Below are 20,571 nucleotides of genomic sequence, written 5' to 3'. Positions count from 1 at the left end.
CACGTATACATATCGGTATGTATACATACTTAAAGATTAATAGGTTTTTTGTTTACCGGAAAACTATGGACATGTTTTTTCCACTCATAGACAGTAAATCGTTGAAATTGACTTAATTTTTATCGTTTTCAAAAGTTTTTTGAGGTGGATACAAAAAATGTTTTCATAGTTCGTCTTATATCTTCTAGAGGGCCTTCTTGGGTCAGTAAAAAAAAGTAACAAGACAATCAGATGGCTATACAATATTGGTCGCGAACGAATTGTGTATACTTCTGTTTCCTGGCTATAGAAGAAAAAAACATGAGAGAAAAACATAAATAAAGTTCTTTGTTTTTGGAACCTAATTTTGTTCCAAGTAAAGATATCAAATATTTTGGATATCAAGGGGCACGGTAGTGCCCAGCCAAGTTCTCTAGCAACTTTGGCACTACACCCTTATTCACAGGAAACAACTCAGGCCATTTTCGACCCCCCCTCTAACTAGAAATTTCAAACTCATTTCATTTGTTGAGCTCATCAAAACCAAACACCTCACAAAATTTCAGCCTCCTACGATGAGTAGTTTCTGAGATGTAGGGCTTCAAAAATCGCAAAAACCGTAACTGACTCACTGACTTACTGACAGATCATTAAAATTATGGAGAACTTCCAGATATCGTATTTTTTGAATTTTCATCAAATATTATAGAGCACTTCTGATTATCGTAGAATCTTGAAATTTGGTAGAATGGTAGAGCTGGTAGTTTATACAAAGGAAAAAAATTAAAATTTGGGAATTTCAGCCAGGGGGCGTGGCAACCGCCCATTTCCGCTGAATTTTCATCAAATATTATAGAGCACTTTTGATTATCGTAGAATTTTGAAATTTGGTAGAATGGTAGAGCTGGTAGTTTATACAAAGGAAAAAATTTAAAATTTGGGAATTTCAGCCAGGGGGCGTGGTAACCGCCCATTTCCACTGAATTTTCATCAAATATTATAGAGCACTTCTGATTGACGTAGAATCTTGAAATTTGGTAAAATGGTAGAGCTGGTAGTTTATACAAAGGAAAAAGTTTTAGGTTTGAGAATTTCGGCCAGGGGGCGTGGCAACCACCCATTTTACTGAATTTTCATCAAATATAGAGATTTTATATTCTACAGCCATACCTTGCAAAAGTGGTGAAATCACAACAAAAACATTACTGTTAAAAATAGAGCCAAGTTCTCCTATGTTGAAATTATGCTGGCACAAAAAGTACTGAGATGAAAAAGTGTACCAAGTTCTAAAGTTTGGGTTCAAATTCGTATCATTAAAATTTTGATTGTTTACTTGGCAATTTTTGAAATAACTTTAAAAATCGATAATTAAGAAAAATTGTCAAGTAAACAATCAAAATTTTATTGATAAGAATTTGAACCCAAACTTTAGAACTTGGTTCACTTTTACATCTCAGTACCTTTTGTGCCAGCATAATTTCGACATAGGAGAACTTGGCTCTATTTTTAAAAGTAATGTTTTTGTTGTGATCAAATTTTACGGGAAAATGACAGTAATATTCCAAGATATCATTCAAACCCCATTTAAAAAATTTAGCTATCAATTTTCAAAAAAGAAAAAAAAACGATTAGAGTTAGGTATGGTTTACAAAAAAAGCAAGAATCTTATTAAAAAAAATTAGAATGGACTGCAAGAAAAAAGAAATCGAAATCGAACATAATGAAGCGCTTTTTTGATGAGTTGGCAGAGGTAAGTATATAAGTATATAAAAAAAATTCAAAACCGGAATCGTGTGCAGTGGAAAATTAAAAAAAAACATTTTTTTGTCAGCTTTTTTGGTGTAAACCACAATTTTGCAGCTCAACATTTTTTGAAATATTCAAGGTTTTGTAGATAAAAGTAAAATTTAAAAATTTTTGCAGATCCTGAAGCAACCAAGACCTAGATGAATCGCTTAGATCCGCAATTTTATAGAAAACAAATCGAGCTACAATCCAGCTTTTTATGCAAAACAATTATTTTCAATTTTGAATTTTGTTGAGTTTAAAAGCTGACTTTTGAGCTAACTTTTATTAACAAAAACAATTATACGCAACAAACTCTCATTAAACTAGCCACAATTTCTGAGAATTTTGTTTTTTATTCCGCCACAAAGTGTCGCAAAGTTAAGCGACGTTAAATTATTGGTTATCCATTTTAATATTCCTGCTTCAAATTTGTCTGAGGTTACCACAGCATGCTTTCTTTGTTGACCCATCCGGTTACCACAGTACTGCTGAAAGACAAAGGATGGTTATCCGATCTATTTTAATCATAAAAGCAAAAAATCTTGATTCTGTTCACCTATGGAAGCTTTAATAAACAAATTTGCCTATGGACAAGGAAAGTACTACTTTGATAAGTTTTGATGCAATGATATTCATTGATCTAAGTGTTTTAGTTGGCCTCAAAGGAGAAGCTGCGCCATTGACCATAACTGAGGATTTTGTGCTTTTAAAACCAATAATACATATTAAGAAAGCGTTAACGTGTTAGAGCATTGTTTTTCAAACTTTTTGAGTTCGCGACCCCCTTGAGAGGAAAAATATTTTGGTGACCCTTTCACACTATACATAATGTCAGTATTTTTAAACAGCTGTATTAACTGCACCCGTTCAAAATTTGATCTATTTGCATGAGATTTTACTTATTCGACAAAAAAAAATTTTTTCCGTGTTGCACATAATAGTCTGTTAAGCTCTTGCTACTTACACTGCTGCACTGGCCAGTGTTTGTACCACATACCTTTGTAGCGATGGTGCTAGATTAGGGCTGCCAGATAAAATTTAATTAATGTCGGGAAAACAGGTCTCAAATGTCGGGACAAATCGGGACAGAAAAAAAAAAAACATGAAATCGAAAATAAAAAAATAGTAAAATACAAACTTTTCCATGCATAGGACTTTTTCCTAAATTTGTGTGGACTTCTTGCACAATTGAGTTGGTTAAAACACCAGTTTTTTGAAAATCATTGTTTGAAAAAAAAAAAAAATAAAGTCTTCATCCATAAAATAAAATCCCATTTATCGTAGATAGGTATTAGGTTCTCGCTTAGAAACTTGCTGTCTATTGATGGATCTTTTGGTAAATGTACTAAGCCCCAATTTATGTATGTTTTCAACAGATTTCTTATTTTGGAGAATGAATGAATTCGACCTAAAAGTTTTTTTTTTTTCTTGTATAACTTGAGTGACTTTTCTTATATTTAAAACCATTTACTTTTAATGCAGACTTAAAGTCATTTTCACCCCCTATGAGTTGACCTTGTCGTGGTGGGGGTGCTTATCGTGGGATCCTCCAGCAATCCAGTTGCAGGATCTCACCACAAACATAACTCAAAAATAACCTCAATGTTAGAAAACTTGAAAAACAAAAACATGGAAAAAGCTAACGAAGATATAAAAAATCGAACGGGGATATACGTTCAAGTGTCGGCAGGTGTCGCGACTGCCGGCGAGGGCTTGGCCTCGAAAGAGGCTAAGTCGCCAGTGACAAAAGTTAGCTCGGCGGAAATAAAGAAAAACGCTGACAAAAAGAAAAGTAAAGGTGAGTCGACCTCAGCCTCCAGAAAGACTGCAAAGTGCAAAACTGGAAGCCGGCGAACAACCACCAATACAAACCCTGCTACCTTGGTAGCTCCCACTAGTGGAAGTACGGCTGTCTCTTACAGTACTACTGACACCCCAAGCACTAATGTAGATAATTCTACGGGCCCTGAAGGGGATGCTATGACTGAAAAACGGACCGTCTCTTACGAATCCACCCTCAGTCAAAGCAAACCCCTTCAGAACACGTTGGTTACTCCACTCCCTGACGGAAGTAAGGCTGTCTCTTACAGTCATGCTTCCGCCGAGGAACACAGTAACAGAATTGCTACTCCAAACTCAGGAATAGTTAACTCTGTGGGTCCGGAAGGGGATGTCTTGACCAGTAAAACGTCTGTCTCTTACAGTCTCACCTCTAGTCAAGGCAGACCTCTTCCTGACCCTAAAAGTGCTCAAATCCCCAGCGGCAGTGTAGCTGTCTCTCATAGTTCCACCTCCGCTGGAGAGGAAAGCAAAAGAGCGTCCCGTAATGACATAAGGAACGCAAAGGGGATCTATAGAGCACTAAGGTTGATACCAATAGCCGAACGGTCCCCAGAGCAATCCAGCAAGTTAGAATGGGCAAAAGCTATTCTCAGCAAAAGATTGACCAGCAGCGACTTAACGTCAAAGCGACAAAGGTCTGTTGAGGATTCCGTCTCGGAATCTAAAAGACAAAAAGTGCATAATTCCAGCACTCACACTAGGAAAGACCTGTCCTTTAGTGACGTTCTTAAGGACAAGTCTATCCTTGCAGTTATCGATAGAAGTAATGTCGATGGCATGATCTCTTTTGACCGTTGGACGATGGTCTCAAACAAACTGCAGATCTCCTACTGGACTCTCATGATGGAGAACCCGGGTGAGCCTGCAGTTGTTGAGGACGCGGGATGGCACCAAGGCCGCGTCAAGCTCGTCGCATTCGGTGACAAGAGATCATGCGATCTATATAAGCTTGCTATCAGCAGACTAGAGGGGCTATGGCCTGATGCCAAGCTAGAGGTTGTGGCAAAGGAAGACATTCCTTGCAGACCTAGAGCTCGCATCAGTATCCCAGCTGAGCTAGCCTGCAAAGATACTGTGCTCAAAATGATCCAGTTTGGAAATCCATCCCTACCCACTCACGACTGGAAAGTCGCAAAGCTGGAGGAGCCAACGGGCCCTTATAGATCGGCAATAATTGTCATCAATAAGGAGTCGTTGACTCCCCTAGCCGCGAACCAAAGTCAGATAAGGTTTGGATGGACTTCTACAACCTTAAAGATCTATAAAAAAGATGAGGAGAGTGCGAAAGCTGCACCTCCATCACTTCCGGCACCTGAGGTTCCCTCCTTAGAAGAAGACATTGCCTTAAATATCAATCCTCCATCTCCATCAATGGAGGTTGATACGCCGGTAATCTCCCCAACTGAGGAGGTCCCCTCGGGCTCTAAAACGCCAGCCATAATGGCTCCAATAACAGATAACTCCGATGTTGAGATGGAAACAGAGGAATATCTCAACAAGATTCTACTCAGTGAAGATGAACTCCTACGTTCATCTTCTGAGTCAGAATCCGAAGACCTCGACCTTACGGTGGTGGGGGCTGATCTGACCGACAGTAGCATTCATGCTCCAGTTAGTTCAGATTAACCTTCACCACTCCAAGCAGGCTTCGGCCTCCCTTCTTCTCCGAATCCACAAGAATGGGGAAGATGTGGTGCTGGTCCAGGAACCATGGATCTGCAAGTCCATGGTTCAGGGACTCAGGACTCCTGGGTACAACTTGCTATATGCATCGGACAAAGGTGACCCCAGATCATGCATATTAGCAAGAAGTAATACTAATGTATATTTACTCCCTAATTACAGCGATAGAGATGTAACCGCGGTCAGACTGCAAACTGACCAAGGAACACTCTGGATTGCGGCGGCATATCTCGGCCATGACCAACTCGGCCCTCTCCCTGGCGAAAAACTACGGAGACTTGTAGCCGATGCTGAAAGGCAAAAGATCTGCCTCATAATTGGTTGCGATGCAAACGCCCATCACACGGTCTGGGGAAGTACCGACATAAATGATAGAGGTGAGTCACTTTTTGATTTTATTTTGAGTACTAACCTGATAGTAAGTAATACTGGCAATGAACCAACATTCGTTACCAGAAACCGACAAGAAGTACTAGACATTACTCTTGTCTCCGATTCGATTCATCAAAGGATCTTAAATTGGAAAGTATCTGAAGAACACTCGTTCTCTGATCATAGATACATCCAATTTAGTCTTAACGATGTGACTACTAAACAGTTAGCATTCCGAAACTATCGCAAAACTAACTGGCAAAAATACAGGGAAACTCTGACAAGCTTACTTAAACCTGAACTTCTAAGTTATCCCTCAAATACAATCGATCTCGACAACAAAGTCAATGATCTCACTTCTGCCCTTAACCTATCAATGAATAACTCCTGCCCACTCATACAAGTAAGAGGAAAGCAGAAGCCACACTGGTGGAACTCAGGGCTAGAACCGCACAGAAAAGCTTGTAGAAAACTCTTCAATCTCGCCAAATCCACTAGAGATGTTTCAGACTGGGACCTATACAAAGAATCCCTGAAAGTCTACAAAAAACAGCTAAGAAAATGTAAAACATCTTCTTGGAGAAATTTCTGTGAAAAAATAGAAGACTCTTCAGAAGCCTCTAGATTAAGAAAAATTCTCTCAACAAACCCTTTAATGCCCAGTGCCTTGAAAACAAATAACGGGGCCTGGACCAACTCCTGTGAAGAATCACTCAATTTGCTACTAGATACTCATTTTCCAAGTAGCTCAAACATTATAAACAGAGTCGACCCATCAGGGCCAGACACAAATTCAAAAAACAATCTTGGTCTGATTACAAGAGAGAAGCTAAAGTGGGCCATCAACGCCTTCAAACCATACAAATCCGCTGGACCGGATGGTATAATACCAGCCGAACTTCAAATGGCATCAGATATTCTAATTCCCATCTTAGAGATAATTCTGAATGGATGTGTAAAATTGAAACACATCCCTGCCCTATGGAGAGAAGTTAAAGTTGTATTCATACCCAAAGCAGGCAAATTCTCTCATGTCAATCCGAAAGACCTCCGACCTATCAGCCTATCATCATTCCTTCTTAAAACCTTAGAACGAATGATTGATATCCACTTGCGTAATGTCATAGATCCCAATCTTATATCTACAGCACAACACGCTTATTGTAAAGGGAAATCGGTTGAAACAGCACTACATACTGTAGTACGCACTATTGAATATTCCCTCCATCATAAAGAGTTCACCTTAGTTGCATTTCTTGATATTGAAGGCGCGTTCAACAACGTCAGCAACATAGCAATCACAAATGCACTGAAGAACCTTAAAGTAGATAGCTCACTGAGCGAGCTAATAGACCTTATGCTGAAAAGCAGAATTATTAACTCAACTCTAGGAGATTTCTCAGCAAGAAGATCTGTTAGTAGAGGTACACCACAAGGAGGAGTACTCTCCCCACTCCTGTGGAACTTAGTGGTTAATGAACTACTAGTCGGTCTAGAAGTAGATGGATTCAAAGTGATTGCATACGCTGACGACGTCGCCATTGCCATATCAGGAAAACATCTCCATACTATAATAGAACTAATGCAAACTGCTCTAAATAAGCTACTAAAATGGGCAACAAACTGTGGATTGGGGGTAAATCCTCAAAAAACAGAACTTGTCCTCTTTACAAAGAAATATAAAATTCCACAACTAGACCCCCCCTCTATTAATGGTGTTCCACTTAATTTTGCCAGCGAAGCCAAATACCTGGGTCTTATTTTGGATAGCAAATTAAACTGGAACACCAACATACAAGAAAGAATAAGAAAAGCCACAGTGGCACTCTTTTCTTGCAAAAAAGCTATAGGGAATAAATGGGGACTATCTCCTAAAATAACTCATTGGCTATACACTGCAGTCATCAGACCTATTCTCACTTACGGGGTAGCAGTTTGGTGGACTGCTCTGGAAAAAGTAACATATCGAGACAAGTTAAGCAAAGTCCAACGTTCAGCCTGCATGTGCATCAGCGGAGCTCTCCGTTCGACACCTTCCGCCGCTCTTGATATATTACTCAATCTTCCACCCATAGATATATTCAGCAAGCAGGTGGCCGCGAGCACTGCTATTCGACTCCAAGCCATCTCTCAATGGACCAATAACTCTATTGGCCACACAAATATTCTGAATTCATTCGGATCAATCCACAGTCACTCCGACTACACCACCCCACAATTGGTTTTCGGCAATAATTATGAAGTCACCATCCCAAATAGATCAGAATGGGACAATGCCGAGTTTCTAAGAGATGATTCAATTCATTTCTATACAGATGGTTCTAAAACCAATGACGGAGTGGGTGGCGGGGTTTACTCCGATAGACTTAATGTTAGTCTCTCCTTCCGTCTCCCTAATCACTGCAGCGTGTTCCAAGCGGAAATAATGGCGATTAAAGAAGTACTGACTTGGCTCAAAGAAAACGTGATATCTACATCGGATATCCGCATCTTCTCTGATAGCCAGGCCGCCCTTAAATCGTTAGCTTCGGTTTCCACAAACTCCGTTACTGCCCGCGACTGTCGATCATCTCTCATGGAGATGTCAGAACAGTTTAACATTCACCTTTTCTGGGTGCCGGGTCACAGAGATATTCTGGGAAACTGTGAAGCAGACGAACTCGCCAGAAATGGAACTCTAATACCAATTTTACCCAATAAGGCAAATATTGGTATACCAATCGCAACGTGCAAACTCATGCTGAAGCAAGAAGCTATAGAGGCAACAAACATACGATGGTCAAACATTATAACTTGCCAAACGACCAAGCAGATCTGGCCTAGGCTAGATCCAAAACGTTCAAAAAATTTGTTGTCTCTAAGCAGATTACATATCAGCTCTGTAATAGGTGTCTTAACAGGACACTGTCTCATAGGTAGACACGCCATAAGACTTGGCGTAATCTCTAACGACTTCTGTAGAAGTTGCCTTGATGAGGAAGAAGAAGAAACAATCCAACATCTTCTCTGCTCATGTCCTGCCCTTTCCAGTAGACGTAAAAAATACCTGGAAAAATATTTCTTAGAAGATACCAGTGAACTAATCAATACTGACATCTTCAACCTTCACCGCTTTATTAAAAGCTCCAACTGGTTTAATTAGTGAGGAATTTCCTCACAAAATCATGGTATCACAACGGACCAATAAATGGTCTAAGTGTGTCAGTTGTTTTCCTGACAGCCATTTCTACCTAACCTAACCTAACCTAAAGTCATTTTTATTTTATTTTTTTTTACTTTAAACATGCATTAAAAGTGGTGAAATTTTAGAAAACCTTAGCTTTTTATGCATATTAATTTCAACACATAACAAAAATATAATAAAACATATTTTTTTTTTTATTGTCGGACGGTTCAAATTCCTTAAAAAAATGAAAAAATGTAAGAATATAGGTATTTTAATTGTGAATGTTCCACATCTCACTTACATAAGTAACTATTAAATACTCTTATGTGAGTTTAGACAGAAAAAAAATAGCCTGTTTTCACTACAGCCCAAATTTAATAGTTTCACAAATAAGATCAGTTCGAATTCCAAATTCTAAAAATTTCCGATACGATTTGAATTTTGAAATTCGAAATGATATAATTTGCTCATTTGGGCTCTAGTGAAAACGGGCTATACCTAAGGGTAAAATCCATTGGAATGGCGGAAATAAATTAAAACTGTTACCCACAATCATTTCTTTTCTCCCTAAAGTTTTCGAACGAAGAATGATTAAGAAACGGAATGTCGGGACAAAATCGGGACATTTTGTAAATCGGGACAGATATCGGGACAGGGTCTAAATGTCGGGACTGTCCCGGCAAAATCGGGACGTCTGGCAGCCCTGTGCTAGATGCAAAATTTAAACTCATAATGTCAAACTTATAATGAACAGACTGCTTTCTTCTTGCAAAAAAAATACTGCCTCCAGAATTAAATGATGTGATCAGAGAAGTGAACTTCATAAAAGGCAAGGTCTTGCCATGTCGACTGTTTGGGATTGTATGCGATAAAATGGGTTCATTCCAAAATAATCTTTTATACCACAAGAAGTCAGTGTGGAAAAGCATTGACACAAGTTTTGGAATCAAAGTCTGAATTATTGGTAGAATCCGTGGCTTTTAAAATTTTCATGTCTCGCTGATCTGTTTGTGAACTTAAACATATTTAATAAGAGACTCCAAGGAAGAAAAGAAAACAAAGACAAAATTAGAGGATTTCTTGGAAAACTGCGGTTATGGCCCGTGTCAAGCAAACAAATTTGATTCTTTTCCCTGCGTACAAAATATTCTTGAAGAAAATTCATGGGAAGAATCAATACTGGCTAGCTGTTAGCTCCCGTATTTCTCTCATGGTACAGAGTTTATTTTATTTAGAGATGAAACTATTGAGTTTGAGAAATTCTGAAAGTGAAAATGGATATAAGATGGAATTTAAAATCCTTCTTCGAATAATTCGTTTGAGCTTGCTCATCTACTGTAAAACAGAAAGAAAATCTTATAAACTTAACTCCAGGTGGCAAGCTAAAAACGCATTTAATTTAAAAACAATTGACAACTTCTGGATTAAGAGAATAGGAGATCATTCTGAACTCTCAAACGAAGCTTGGCGGTTGTTAGTGCACTTCTCCACTCCATAGCTAGATCAATCCAAGATTTCAAAATTTATTAAAAAACCTACAAAAACATTTGCCGCCATGAGAAATTTTCAGTTTTTTGTATTTTTTAGCATTATCTTTTTGTATCAATATTTGGCTTGCGACTGCAACCCCCTCAAATTAAACATTTCTTTAAAGTTAAATGAAAGATGTAGGTGAGTTTATATTGCATATTCCTCAGGTTATGAAAGAAATGCCATTGAAAGCCTTCATAAAACTCCAATATATAATAAATGCATGCCTTAAGCACCGGTATGTCACACACCATTGGAAAATTGCTGAAGTAATTGTCATACCAAAGCAAGGTAAACCACCTACAGAAGTGACGTCTTACAGACCAATACTGCTTATACCAATTGTGGCAAAAGTTTTTGAAAAACTGCTTCTGAAGAGACTTAGCAAAATCATAGAAGAAAGAAGGTTAATCGAAAAAACATTAGAAGAAAAACAAGTATGTTCAGCTATTTTCTTAGATGTTGCTCAAGCTTTTGACAAGGTTTGGCATGAGGGACTTCAGTACAAACTGCAAAGGGATCTTCCCAGGCAGTACTTTGAAATATTAAAATCGTACATCTCAGACCGATTGTTTACAGTAAGGTACGATCAAGAATACTCGGAATTGAAGAAAATAGAAGCCGGTGTACAATTTTGGTACCCGACATCATCCAAAAATTCCAAAACAAAGTCCTTCGTGGAATAGTTAATGAATCTTGGTACATAAGAAATAGCGATTTACATCGTGGCTTACAAATAGAAATGGTTACAGGAGTTGTTAAAAAATACGCTATATCGCACAACCAGAAACTGCAAAGTCATACTAATTCTGAAATGGAGTCCGTCATGAATATGAAACCATATTCGGAGATTAAGAAGAACCAAGCTTCATGAGCTTCTGGTCTAAAAAAACATGGGAAAGTATTAAAAGTTTAAACTTCCCCCAAAGTGATTGTACAAAGTTAAGAAAGAAAAATCTGATGTCGATCCTTCAAGATTGGTCCTGACTAAGAGGTGGTTTTAGTGGTTAAAAGTCCCACACTACTTGGTGTCGAATACTGACAAGTGTCTTTTGAAGATTTCCTCCTGTCAAAAAAAAAATATTGCAGAAAGACCAAACATACCTTCTTCAGAATTTTTTTTTCTTAGAACCATGAATCTTTTCCCTTTTTGATACTTTATGATAATTAAAATATCAAAACAATATTTTTATTATAAAAGGATGATATTTAAATATCAAATTTTTTTAATTTTTTTTTTGACATTTTATAATCAATTTATCATATCAACCCAAGTAACAATTTTACTGGCATAAGGTCCATTTTCTTCGATTCGGCAGGCTATAGTTTGTATACGTTTAGTTTAAGGCTTACTTACGCAAATCATCCATTTTGGAAAAAAAGGAGGTCTCCTTAAGGGGTTATATCTAGTTGCAAGTGCAAAAAAACCTTCTTTTTTGTGGATTTTTTGTGAAGAGGCATTTAATTATATAAACATAAAGAATACATATCTATATAGCAAATTTAATGTATTAAAATAATTCGCTGTGTATTTAAAAAAATATTAGGTTCCGTTATTTTTGTAGTAGATCTCCTAAACGACCTCCAAAAAAAAGGTGTCTGACGGTTTTCCTGCAGATATGCAATGTTTGTAACGCTTTAGAAAAAAACATTGCATTTTTATGTGAGGTTTCAATTAGCTCCCTTTTTTCCACTCATCTTTAATATTCGAGTATGGTCTACTGGTAAGGTGCTGGCATGGTATGCAGAGGTATGTACGTGGGATCGATTCCTGGCCGGGCCATGTGATGAAAATAATAAAATGTGTTCTTTTTCAATTAAAATAATATTCTCATCATTTCAGAAGAACAGAAAAAGAAGTGGAAAAGGAAAAGAAACAAAATAGGAAAAAATTAAAATAAATAAAATAATATGTAGAAAATGCAAAACAGAAAATATCAAGAGAAAATAAAAAAAAATTAAATAAAATTCAATAAATTCTTTTTTTTTATGCATAAATTCAATATTTTCTACAACACCTTCAACAACTTCTATAAGGCCTTATTATAACATCCTACGCAAGTAATCCCGTCTGTGCATTAGATAAACCCTCTGCAGGAAGACCTCCGTAAGGCCATTTTAAGCTGTTTGTCACAAGCTATTAGCTTGTGGATTACCTGTGAAGGAAAGTCCTATGCAATTTCGGTAAAATGCGCCAAAATGATTTGCATAAGACCTGTCCTTGTTGTTATGAAAGCCAAAAAATAGCTTGCATTGACCCTTATGAAAGCTAAATTGTTACTTGGGAATTTTACATCTGTTTCTCATTCCAAATTATTGAAAGATATTAAATAAAAAAGTAAAAATTTTTACTTTTTTCGAAGTAAAATGTATGAATTACTGAAAAAAATTGATCGCCAATATGATTTTACTTGACATATTTTGGGAGAAAATATATATCACGTATAATAGAGAAAATAATATCACTATTATTATATTTATAAAGAATATTCACTTTCAGGAATGTTTTGTTTCATTTTAAAGAAAAAAGAAAGAAAATACCTAAATTAATAAAAAAGAAAAAGAAAGAAATATCATCACTCAAAATTTTTTTTGGTGTATCAACTTAATAACACATCCAATTCTGGTGTGAATTTATAACAACTCACCTTTTATGAAATCAACTGCCATTTCCAAACCATACGAGTCCTTATCACAATCGTCCAAGATGTGTGCACCTAATGTTATATTCGGCAATAATTTTCCCTCATTTATTCGATCAATTGTATAAAGCATCGCTTCCAACGCTTGAATCCCTCCTTGCGGCATGATTGGCCCGCATATAACGGTGTCTTCACGTGAGTGAACCATCATTAGGCCGCCAAGAATTAAGCTACCTTCTACTATTGCTTCTCTTTTCACTGGCCAATGACGTGCATTATGATGCTGGTCTAAAAGTTCCATTCCATTATCTGGTAAAGACCGAAATAGTTTTTTTTTATATTTAATTTTGGTTTTTTTGTGTTCATGGTCCAAGGTATGTTCATGATGCGAAGAAGGCACATCAAAGATGAGATCCGGCAACGACGTAACAGATGTATGCACGTATGAAGGATGGTGCTCATGATGTAGTTCACCGTCATCTTTGGTAGGATACACATGATGAATTGTATCGTATTCAAAATTCATTTCTTGTTGTTGATGGGAGAAATGGAAATGGTGATGAGCCATTACATCGTCGTTATGGTGGCGAAAGTTTTTATGCTGATGTGGTTGGAAGTCATCTTGGCCTTTATAGCTAAAAATAGTGGAAGCGGATGTGATTGTTCCAGCTTCGTTATTAAAATCAACGCGTATGTTTTCAGTATCTTCATCCAAATTAAGATGAGAATCATCTTCAATTGGAAAATCATGTTCTATGTTTTTGCTGGGATGATGGTGAATGTTCGTTTGATGCTGATGCTGATGCGAGTGATAGTGATGTCTCTTTTTTCGATGATGTCGCTGATGATTATTGCATGTACTACTGCTGCCACTTATTTCGGTGTCTCTTTTATTATTATTGTCCGTAAATGTTGAATGATAATGATAGTCTAATTTTTGCTTCCATCTTGTTCGGCCTGGATCGGTATTATCATCAATGATATGTTTTGTTAGAATTTGTTGTGATCTCATATTACGTCTCCAGTAGTCAGTTCGAGTCAATGTTTTCGAGTTTGGTAAGACATTAAAATTACTGGTTACGATACTCGAGCAAAAAGTAATAAACAGCAATATGTTAGTAGGTAGCGCTAATTTTTGTAATGATATCATTTTATACGAGATATGTGGAAGATATGTTATATTTATGCTAATAAGTCCATACTTTTTTTTACATTGTCTCAGCTGTTTTCTTCAATCTCTCTATAACATCTATGGAAACTTAAATTCTACGAAACAAACAAAATTTCATATAGATATGTATGTAAAACAAGGTAAATTCACTCCCTAATAACAATAATTCTACTTCTATTAAGCTTTAAATAAGTTAAAACTTTGTAGAAGTAAAATTTACTTGGTTTATGTAATTTGAAAACATTGTGGTTTAAAATCAAATATGTATTTACATACTTTTAATTAAGGAATAAAAAGTTGTCAATATTTTTCTTTGTTCTTGTTTTTCAAGATATTTTAGTTGTTATTTGATTTTTGTTTATGATCTCTTCTATATAATGAGTAGCAAGATTAAACTGATAGATAAAAATACAAAAGTTAAAAATTTTAATAGCATAAAAAGCTACAAATATCATGCAAAACACTTATTTCACTGCAAATATTTCGATATCGATACAGTACTAGCCATAAGTTAGGGACCTCTTAATAAAACCATAGTTAAAAAAAATGCATTAGCTTTATAAGAGAAAAACCTCATGCATTAAATTTAAAATCGCCGCTCAGTCGACCGGATTTTCATTTTTTTTTTTGCAAAATTCATAACTTTGACCTTTGGTTGAGAAATTTTATTAGTTTTATTTTTTAAATTAAAGTTGAAACAATGTAAGAAAATTTTTAATTTTTGTTGGACTTTAGCTATCTATAGTTGCATTTTATCACCCTAATTTCTATAGTATTGAGTAAGCATGTTCGTAAAGCATTGGTCTTGTGATGTAGGAGTTGTAGGATTGATCTCCAGTGGATTATTTAAATTGTTGCTTTTTTCAAATCTGAAACAACTTGTTTGTTTAAGGATTTTTTGTAAATACAAACCACTTTAACCCAACGATGTTCTACTTTGATTTAAAAATTATAGCCTTCAACACAAACCATTACGAAAAATATAATTGAATAAATGTGGTTTTCGTTGATTTTAAGTTGTTTTTTTAAAGAAAAAGAACTTAGCTTAAAACATTAAAATATTTAAAGGTGCTTTAAATTGTTAAGATTAAGCCAATTTTCCTTTCGCCAAGAATAACTCAACACTCAAATAAAAGAACATAAAACAGTTTGCATGTATCCACGTAGAATAAAGAGAAAACAAAATAACAATCATAAAAACACCTCAATTCTTAAGATTGTTCATAAATAAATCCTTCCATGTTGATTTTGTTTTGTTATCGCTTTTTTTCAGTATAAGTAGGTACGAAACGATGTCGCCAATGACATAACATAAAAAGAGTCACATCGTGGAATCCATTCTCGTGAAAGCTTATCCCTCAGCTCATTAAAGGATAACGCCTTATATTTTGGGTTTCCTTTTCTTACGATAAGCCGACTTGCGATAAAATGTTTTTGTGGTTCAATGCTATCTATAGAATGTGTGTTCTACATATATTCCTTACTTTTCTGGTGTGAATGATCCCTCATATTGTGAAGGAGTGGGGCCTTAATGTATATATTATTGACAAACATTTTTAGAAGCAATGATGACAAGTTTATTTTGATTTTGACTATATTAGGTTAATTATTTTCCTGATGTTAAAAGAATTTCATTTCTGTTCAATAATTTCTTAAGGGTTCAAATTTTTGGTATGACATACATTAAGATTATTGTATGTATCATTTTGCAGCGATTGACGTTTAGATGTTAAGAATATGAAAGAGTTAATTGATGTTTTCGAAAGTTTGTGTAATAAGCTTTTAATTTTTTTTCATACACAGAGAAAAATAGACCACATACGAGTAAACTAGAACAAAAACAATCCGATTTCTCTATGGTTTTCATCCAAGAAGGAAACCTAATTAAAACAATCGGGTTTCCTGGCACGTGTAGGGTTTTGTCAAGAAAAAAAGAAGAACAAAAAATGACGGCCAGGCCGGGAATCGAACTGCAGACTTTAAATCATTAGTCACACACCTTACCACCTTAACCAGTGTTTTTCAAATTATTTGAGGTCACGACCCCCTTTAGAGGAAAAATATTTAATATTTAATTTAATATTGGACAGATAAGCTAAAAAGTATTTCACTTTTTAACAACACAATCGGCAAAAGAATAAGAAGTGACAATGCATGCAGGACATGTTTTTAGAAAGCTTTCGCGACTACGAATTGAATTGGACAAAATGTTTTGCTTGTTGTGGCGATGGTGCCAAAGCTTCCACCGCACAGTGGGTCACCTCCCATACAAAGTGCGGTCAAAAATATAATCACCATTTTTTTTTTAATGAAACACCTGTATTATCATTTTATATGATTTATTATTGCAAAAAAATGCATCAAGTCAGTTTTTTAAAATTTTGGTTATTTTCAAGAAAATTAAAAAAAGGTAAAAAAGATTTTTTTTTGAAAATATAAAAAAAATGGTTAATGCCGGAAATGGACCTGCCTGTCAGTCGAGCACTTTACCATTATCCACTAGTTCAGTCTTTTATAAAAATAATAGTGCCAAAAAGGAATTTTTTTAGTTTTACGTTGTAATTTTTTTTTCTCCGTCTATCGTCATTTAAACTCGTATTACTCGAAAAGGGGAAAAAAGGGGAAAAAACGGCGCTATTATTTCGAAAGGTAGGACGATATTCTTCATTTGAGAACTTAAATTGTAGAGGGCACTCGAAGGCAAACCAACTAAATCTCTAATTTAATGAAAATTGAGCTAAATAAAAATGGTTAAAATTGCTTCGCTAACGAGCCCCATTACAATTAGCCTTAATGTTATTTAACAATATAATTTATGTTTTTAGAAAGTATTAACCTTCTCGTTTAATATCCATAACAATTAAATACTGTTCACAATTTTTAACACCAGCTATCACTATCGCAAGTTCACATTTTATAACTGCCGCGATTAAAAAACTGTACCTTTTTTATATACCGACTTTGAATGGCTATTGAGAAATGAAAAAAAGGGTAACCGTCAAATTTTTTTTGGTTTTGGTTCGATGGGAGATTGTAGAACGTTGTTTAATCATTGGATTTTAAAAAATTGACATTTACTTTTTTTATTTTTGACCTATGGCGGGACCCACTGTGCACCGGCAACAAAAGTGGGCTTATCACAAAATTGAAAATCATAACAAAAACAAAAGAGTGTGTGTACACATGTACACGCGACTGAAGTTATACTTCTGACTCAGTTTATTAAATTAATTTCATTTTATATTTTTAATTTTTATTATTTTTGTTTTTAAAACAGCGTATTTATATCAATACAGGTTTAATTGCCACACGTAACTTGCCACATGCAACTTGCCACACGCAACTTTCCACATGCAACTTGCCACATGCAACTTGCCACATTCAACATGAAACTTGCCACATGCAACTTGCCACACGCAACTTGCCACACGCAAATTGCCACATGCAACTTGCCACATGCAACTTGCTACATTCAACTTGCCACATGCAACTTGCCACATGCAACTTGCCACATGCAACTTGCCACATGCAACTTGCCACATGCAACTTGCCACATGCAACTTGCCACATGCAACTTGCCACATGGAACTTGCCTCATGCATTTTGCTACACGCAACTTGCCACATTTGGCATACTGAATGCCACATGCCTCGTGCTCCTTGCCTAATGCACTTGCACCATGTTTCATGCCACTTGCCACGTGTTGTGTGTTTTTTTTTTACCGTACTGCGGCGGCGTACTGCATTTTTAAATACTAAAGTACTACCAACTCTTAAAGTGAAAAGGCAGCCCTGCTGCCCAATTGTCTCGCAGATGGCGATCGCGTCATAATCCCTTTGACATTCTTGTCAAAAAACAAATTTTCATACCCACCGCATAAGAAGTATAACTTCAAAAACGTTTCATGGACGCACCATGTACCAATAATCTTTGTAACCACACAGAGGTCAGATGGCTGTCAAAGAGGAAAGTATTGACACGAGTTTTGGAATTAAGAGATGAATTACACGGTGTAACACTTAAAATATACGCGGGCGGAGATCTATCACGTTTTGTAGAGCTAGTCGCAATGATTATGAAACGGTATTTAAAAAGTCCCTAACACCCCCAAAATTTGGAGTTAGGGGCAAAAAATGTTTTTTTTGACCTTCACCCATTGAAAAAAATCTAGCTTCGTCAAATTTTTACCCATTTTCGATTTTTTTTACAGTTTCTGAAAGGAGATATATATACCTTTTGAACAATGTATAAAACATGTAACTCGGTTAAACCACCTAGAATTTATAAGCTGTCAAAGTTCCAAAATTCCATTTTTTCGTCATTTACCCCGCTACGACATCAAATTAAAGTACATATGTATATATTTTCACAACAACAAGCAGTTTTAAAAATATATTCTAAAATAATATTTATTTCCAAATCAAACGAAGTATTTGTTATGAAAATCAGTTTAAAATTGGCTTAGAAAAAAGAATTTACGATTTTAACCCATATTATACAATTTTCTCAAAAACTGGAAGACATAAAAACATATAGTTTTCAATGTTCGATAAGGAATCAATTGAGGCAGTTTTCTGTGTGAGTAATTTTTTTTATTAAAATTCCAATCTGGAAAAAAAATAGTATAAAATGAGTTTTTAAAAAACAGGGGGAGATAGACCCCCCTCCCAAAGAAAAAAATGTTTGTATTCAACTCCTTCTACTACGTGCCAAAACAACATTTTTGTTCTATACCTAAAAGTTCGAATTTCTGTATATGAGTTAAAATCGTAAATTTTTTTTCTAAGCCAATTTTAAACTGATTTTCATAACAAATACTTCGTTTGATTTGGAAATAAATATTATTTTAGAATATAATTTTAAAACAGCTTGTTGTTGTGAAAATATGTAGTATGTACTTTAATTTGATGTCGTAGCGGGGTAAATGACGAAAAAAATGGAACTTTGGAACTTTGACAGCTTATAAATTCTAGGTGGTTTAACCGAGTTACATGTTTTATACATTGTTCGAAAGGTATATTTATTTCCTATCAGAAACTGTAAAAAAATCGAAAATGGGTAAAAATTTAACGAAGCTAGATTTTTTTCAATGGGTGAAGGTCAAAAAAACCGTTTTTTGCCCCTAACTCCAAATTTTGGGGGTGTTAGGGACTTTTTAAATACCGTTTCGTAATCATTGCGACTCTCTCTACAAAACGTGATAGGTCTCCGCCCGCGTATATTTTAAAACCTCGTTTTTGTAACACCGTGTAATTGGTGGTTTTACATGATTACAAATCTGAAAATTGGAACCAATTTTCTGACTTCTAAAACTTTTTTGAATAATTTGGAAGAGAAAGTTTCAAAGATCTATTCAAGATTTCAACATTTATTATGTTATTTAATTTGTCACACTGAGAAATATTCAGTTTTTTGTTTTTATTTTGCATTAATTATGTTTTTGTATCAATATTTGGCTTACGGCCCTGATCCACTTACAAACTCATCGCGACCCCCAGGGGGTCGCGACCCACACTTTGAAAAACACTGACCTAAAGCAACCTGCTATACAAATGTTGATAGCGATTTATGTTCTAGTGCCAAATTGACAAAAATAAATAAAATGAACTTTTCACTCAAATTTTTAGTAGATGTTTTCTATAAAAATAAAAAAAGACTTGTGTCACTCGAGGACTGCCGCGGTAAAGCTATTGCATTGCATTTTTTATCGACTTATGCAATTATAATTATTTATTTACCTACACTACACAAAACCAATGATTATGTTTTTTTTTATCTACCTATCAATTCATATACAACAACAAGGTCACATTTGAAAACATGCATACACACAATCTCATGTCATAAACTTCTCCAGACAAAAAAAAAAAAGAAAACACAAGAATACTTTTTCTCTTCTGATTAAATATCGCAAGCGCAATGCAACGCTTTACTCGTTCACAAATCACAAGAAGTTGAACAAGAAACAGAAGAATGGGAAGAGAAAAGAAAAGAAAATACAGATAATTTTTTTGCTTCTGATTTATTCTGCAGACACAGCATTTATGGTCTTCTTCCTTACTCCTCTCTTTGTTGTCTAACACAATTTATATAACCCTCTCTGTCTGACTTAAGAAAGATGAACAAGAAACAGAAGAAAATAATAAAATACAGATCATTTTGTTTGCTTCTGATTTATTCTGCAGACACAGCATTTACGGTCTTCTTCCTTACTCCTCTCTTTGTTGTCTAACACAATTTGTATAACCCTCTCTATCTGACTTAAGGAAGTTGAACAAGAATCAGAAGAAAATAATAAAATACATACACACCATACCATACACGTATAGCGAATTCTTATGTGTGGGGTGTAATAATTTTTCGTTACGAAATTTCTTGGTTTAGCTCCCCATGCCAGG

General features: G+C 35.5%; 1 protein-coding gene across 2 annotated transcripts in view; it reads right to left on the bottom strand.

The window, feature by feature from the left end:
• Positions 1-20,571, bottom strand: part of LOC129917141 (metabotropic glutamate receptor 2) — a 644,700-nt gene that overhangs the window by 187,716 nt on the left and 436,413 nt on the right. The window contains exon 2 of one of the 2 annotated variants that reach the window (XM_055997511.1): positions 13,009-14,268. The exons of the other annotated variant lie outside the window; for it this stretch is intronic. Within the exon in view, the coding sequence (XP_055853486.1) occupies positions 13,009-14,152 (1,144 nt within the window). The 5' untranslated portion in view covers positions 14,153-14,268. The remainder of the gene's footprint in view (positions 1-13,008; positions 14,269-20,571) is intronic. 2 annotated transcript variants of the gene reach the window in all.

The sequence above is a fragment of the Episyrphus balteatus genome, chromosome 1, assembly GCF_945859705.1.
Source record: "Episyrphus balteatus chromosome 1, idEpiBalt1.1, whole genome shotgun sequence".
Classification (NCBI taxonomy): domain Eukaryota; kingdom Metazoa; phylum Arthropoda; class Insecta; order Diptera; family Syrphidae; genus Episyrphus; species Episyrphus balteatus.
This window is presented reverse-complemented; position numbering and strand designations above follow the sequence as displayed.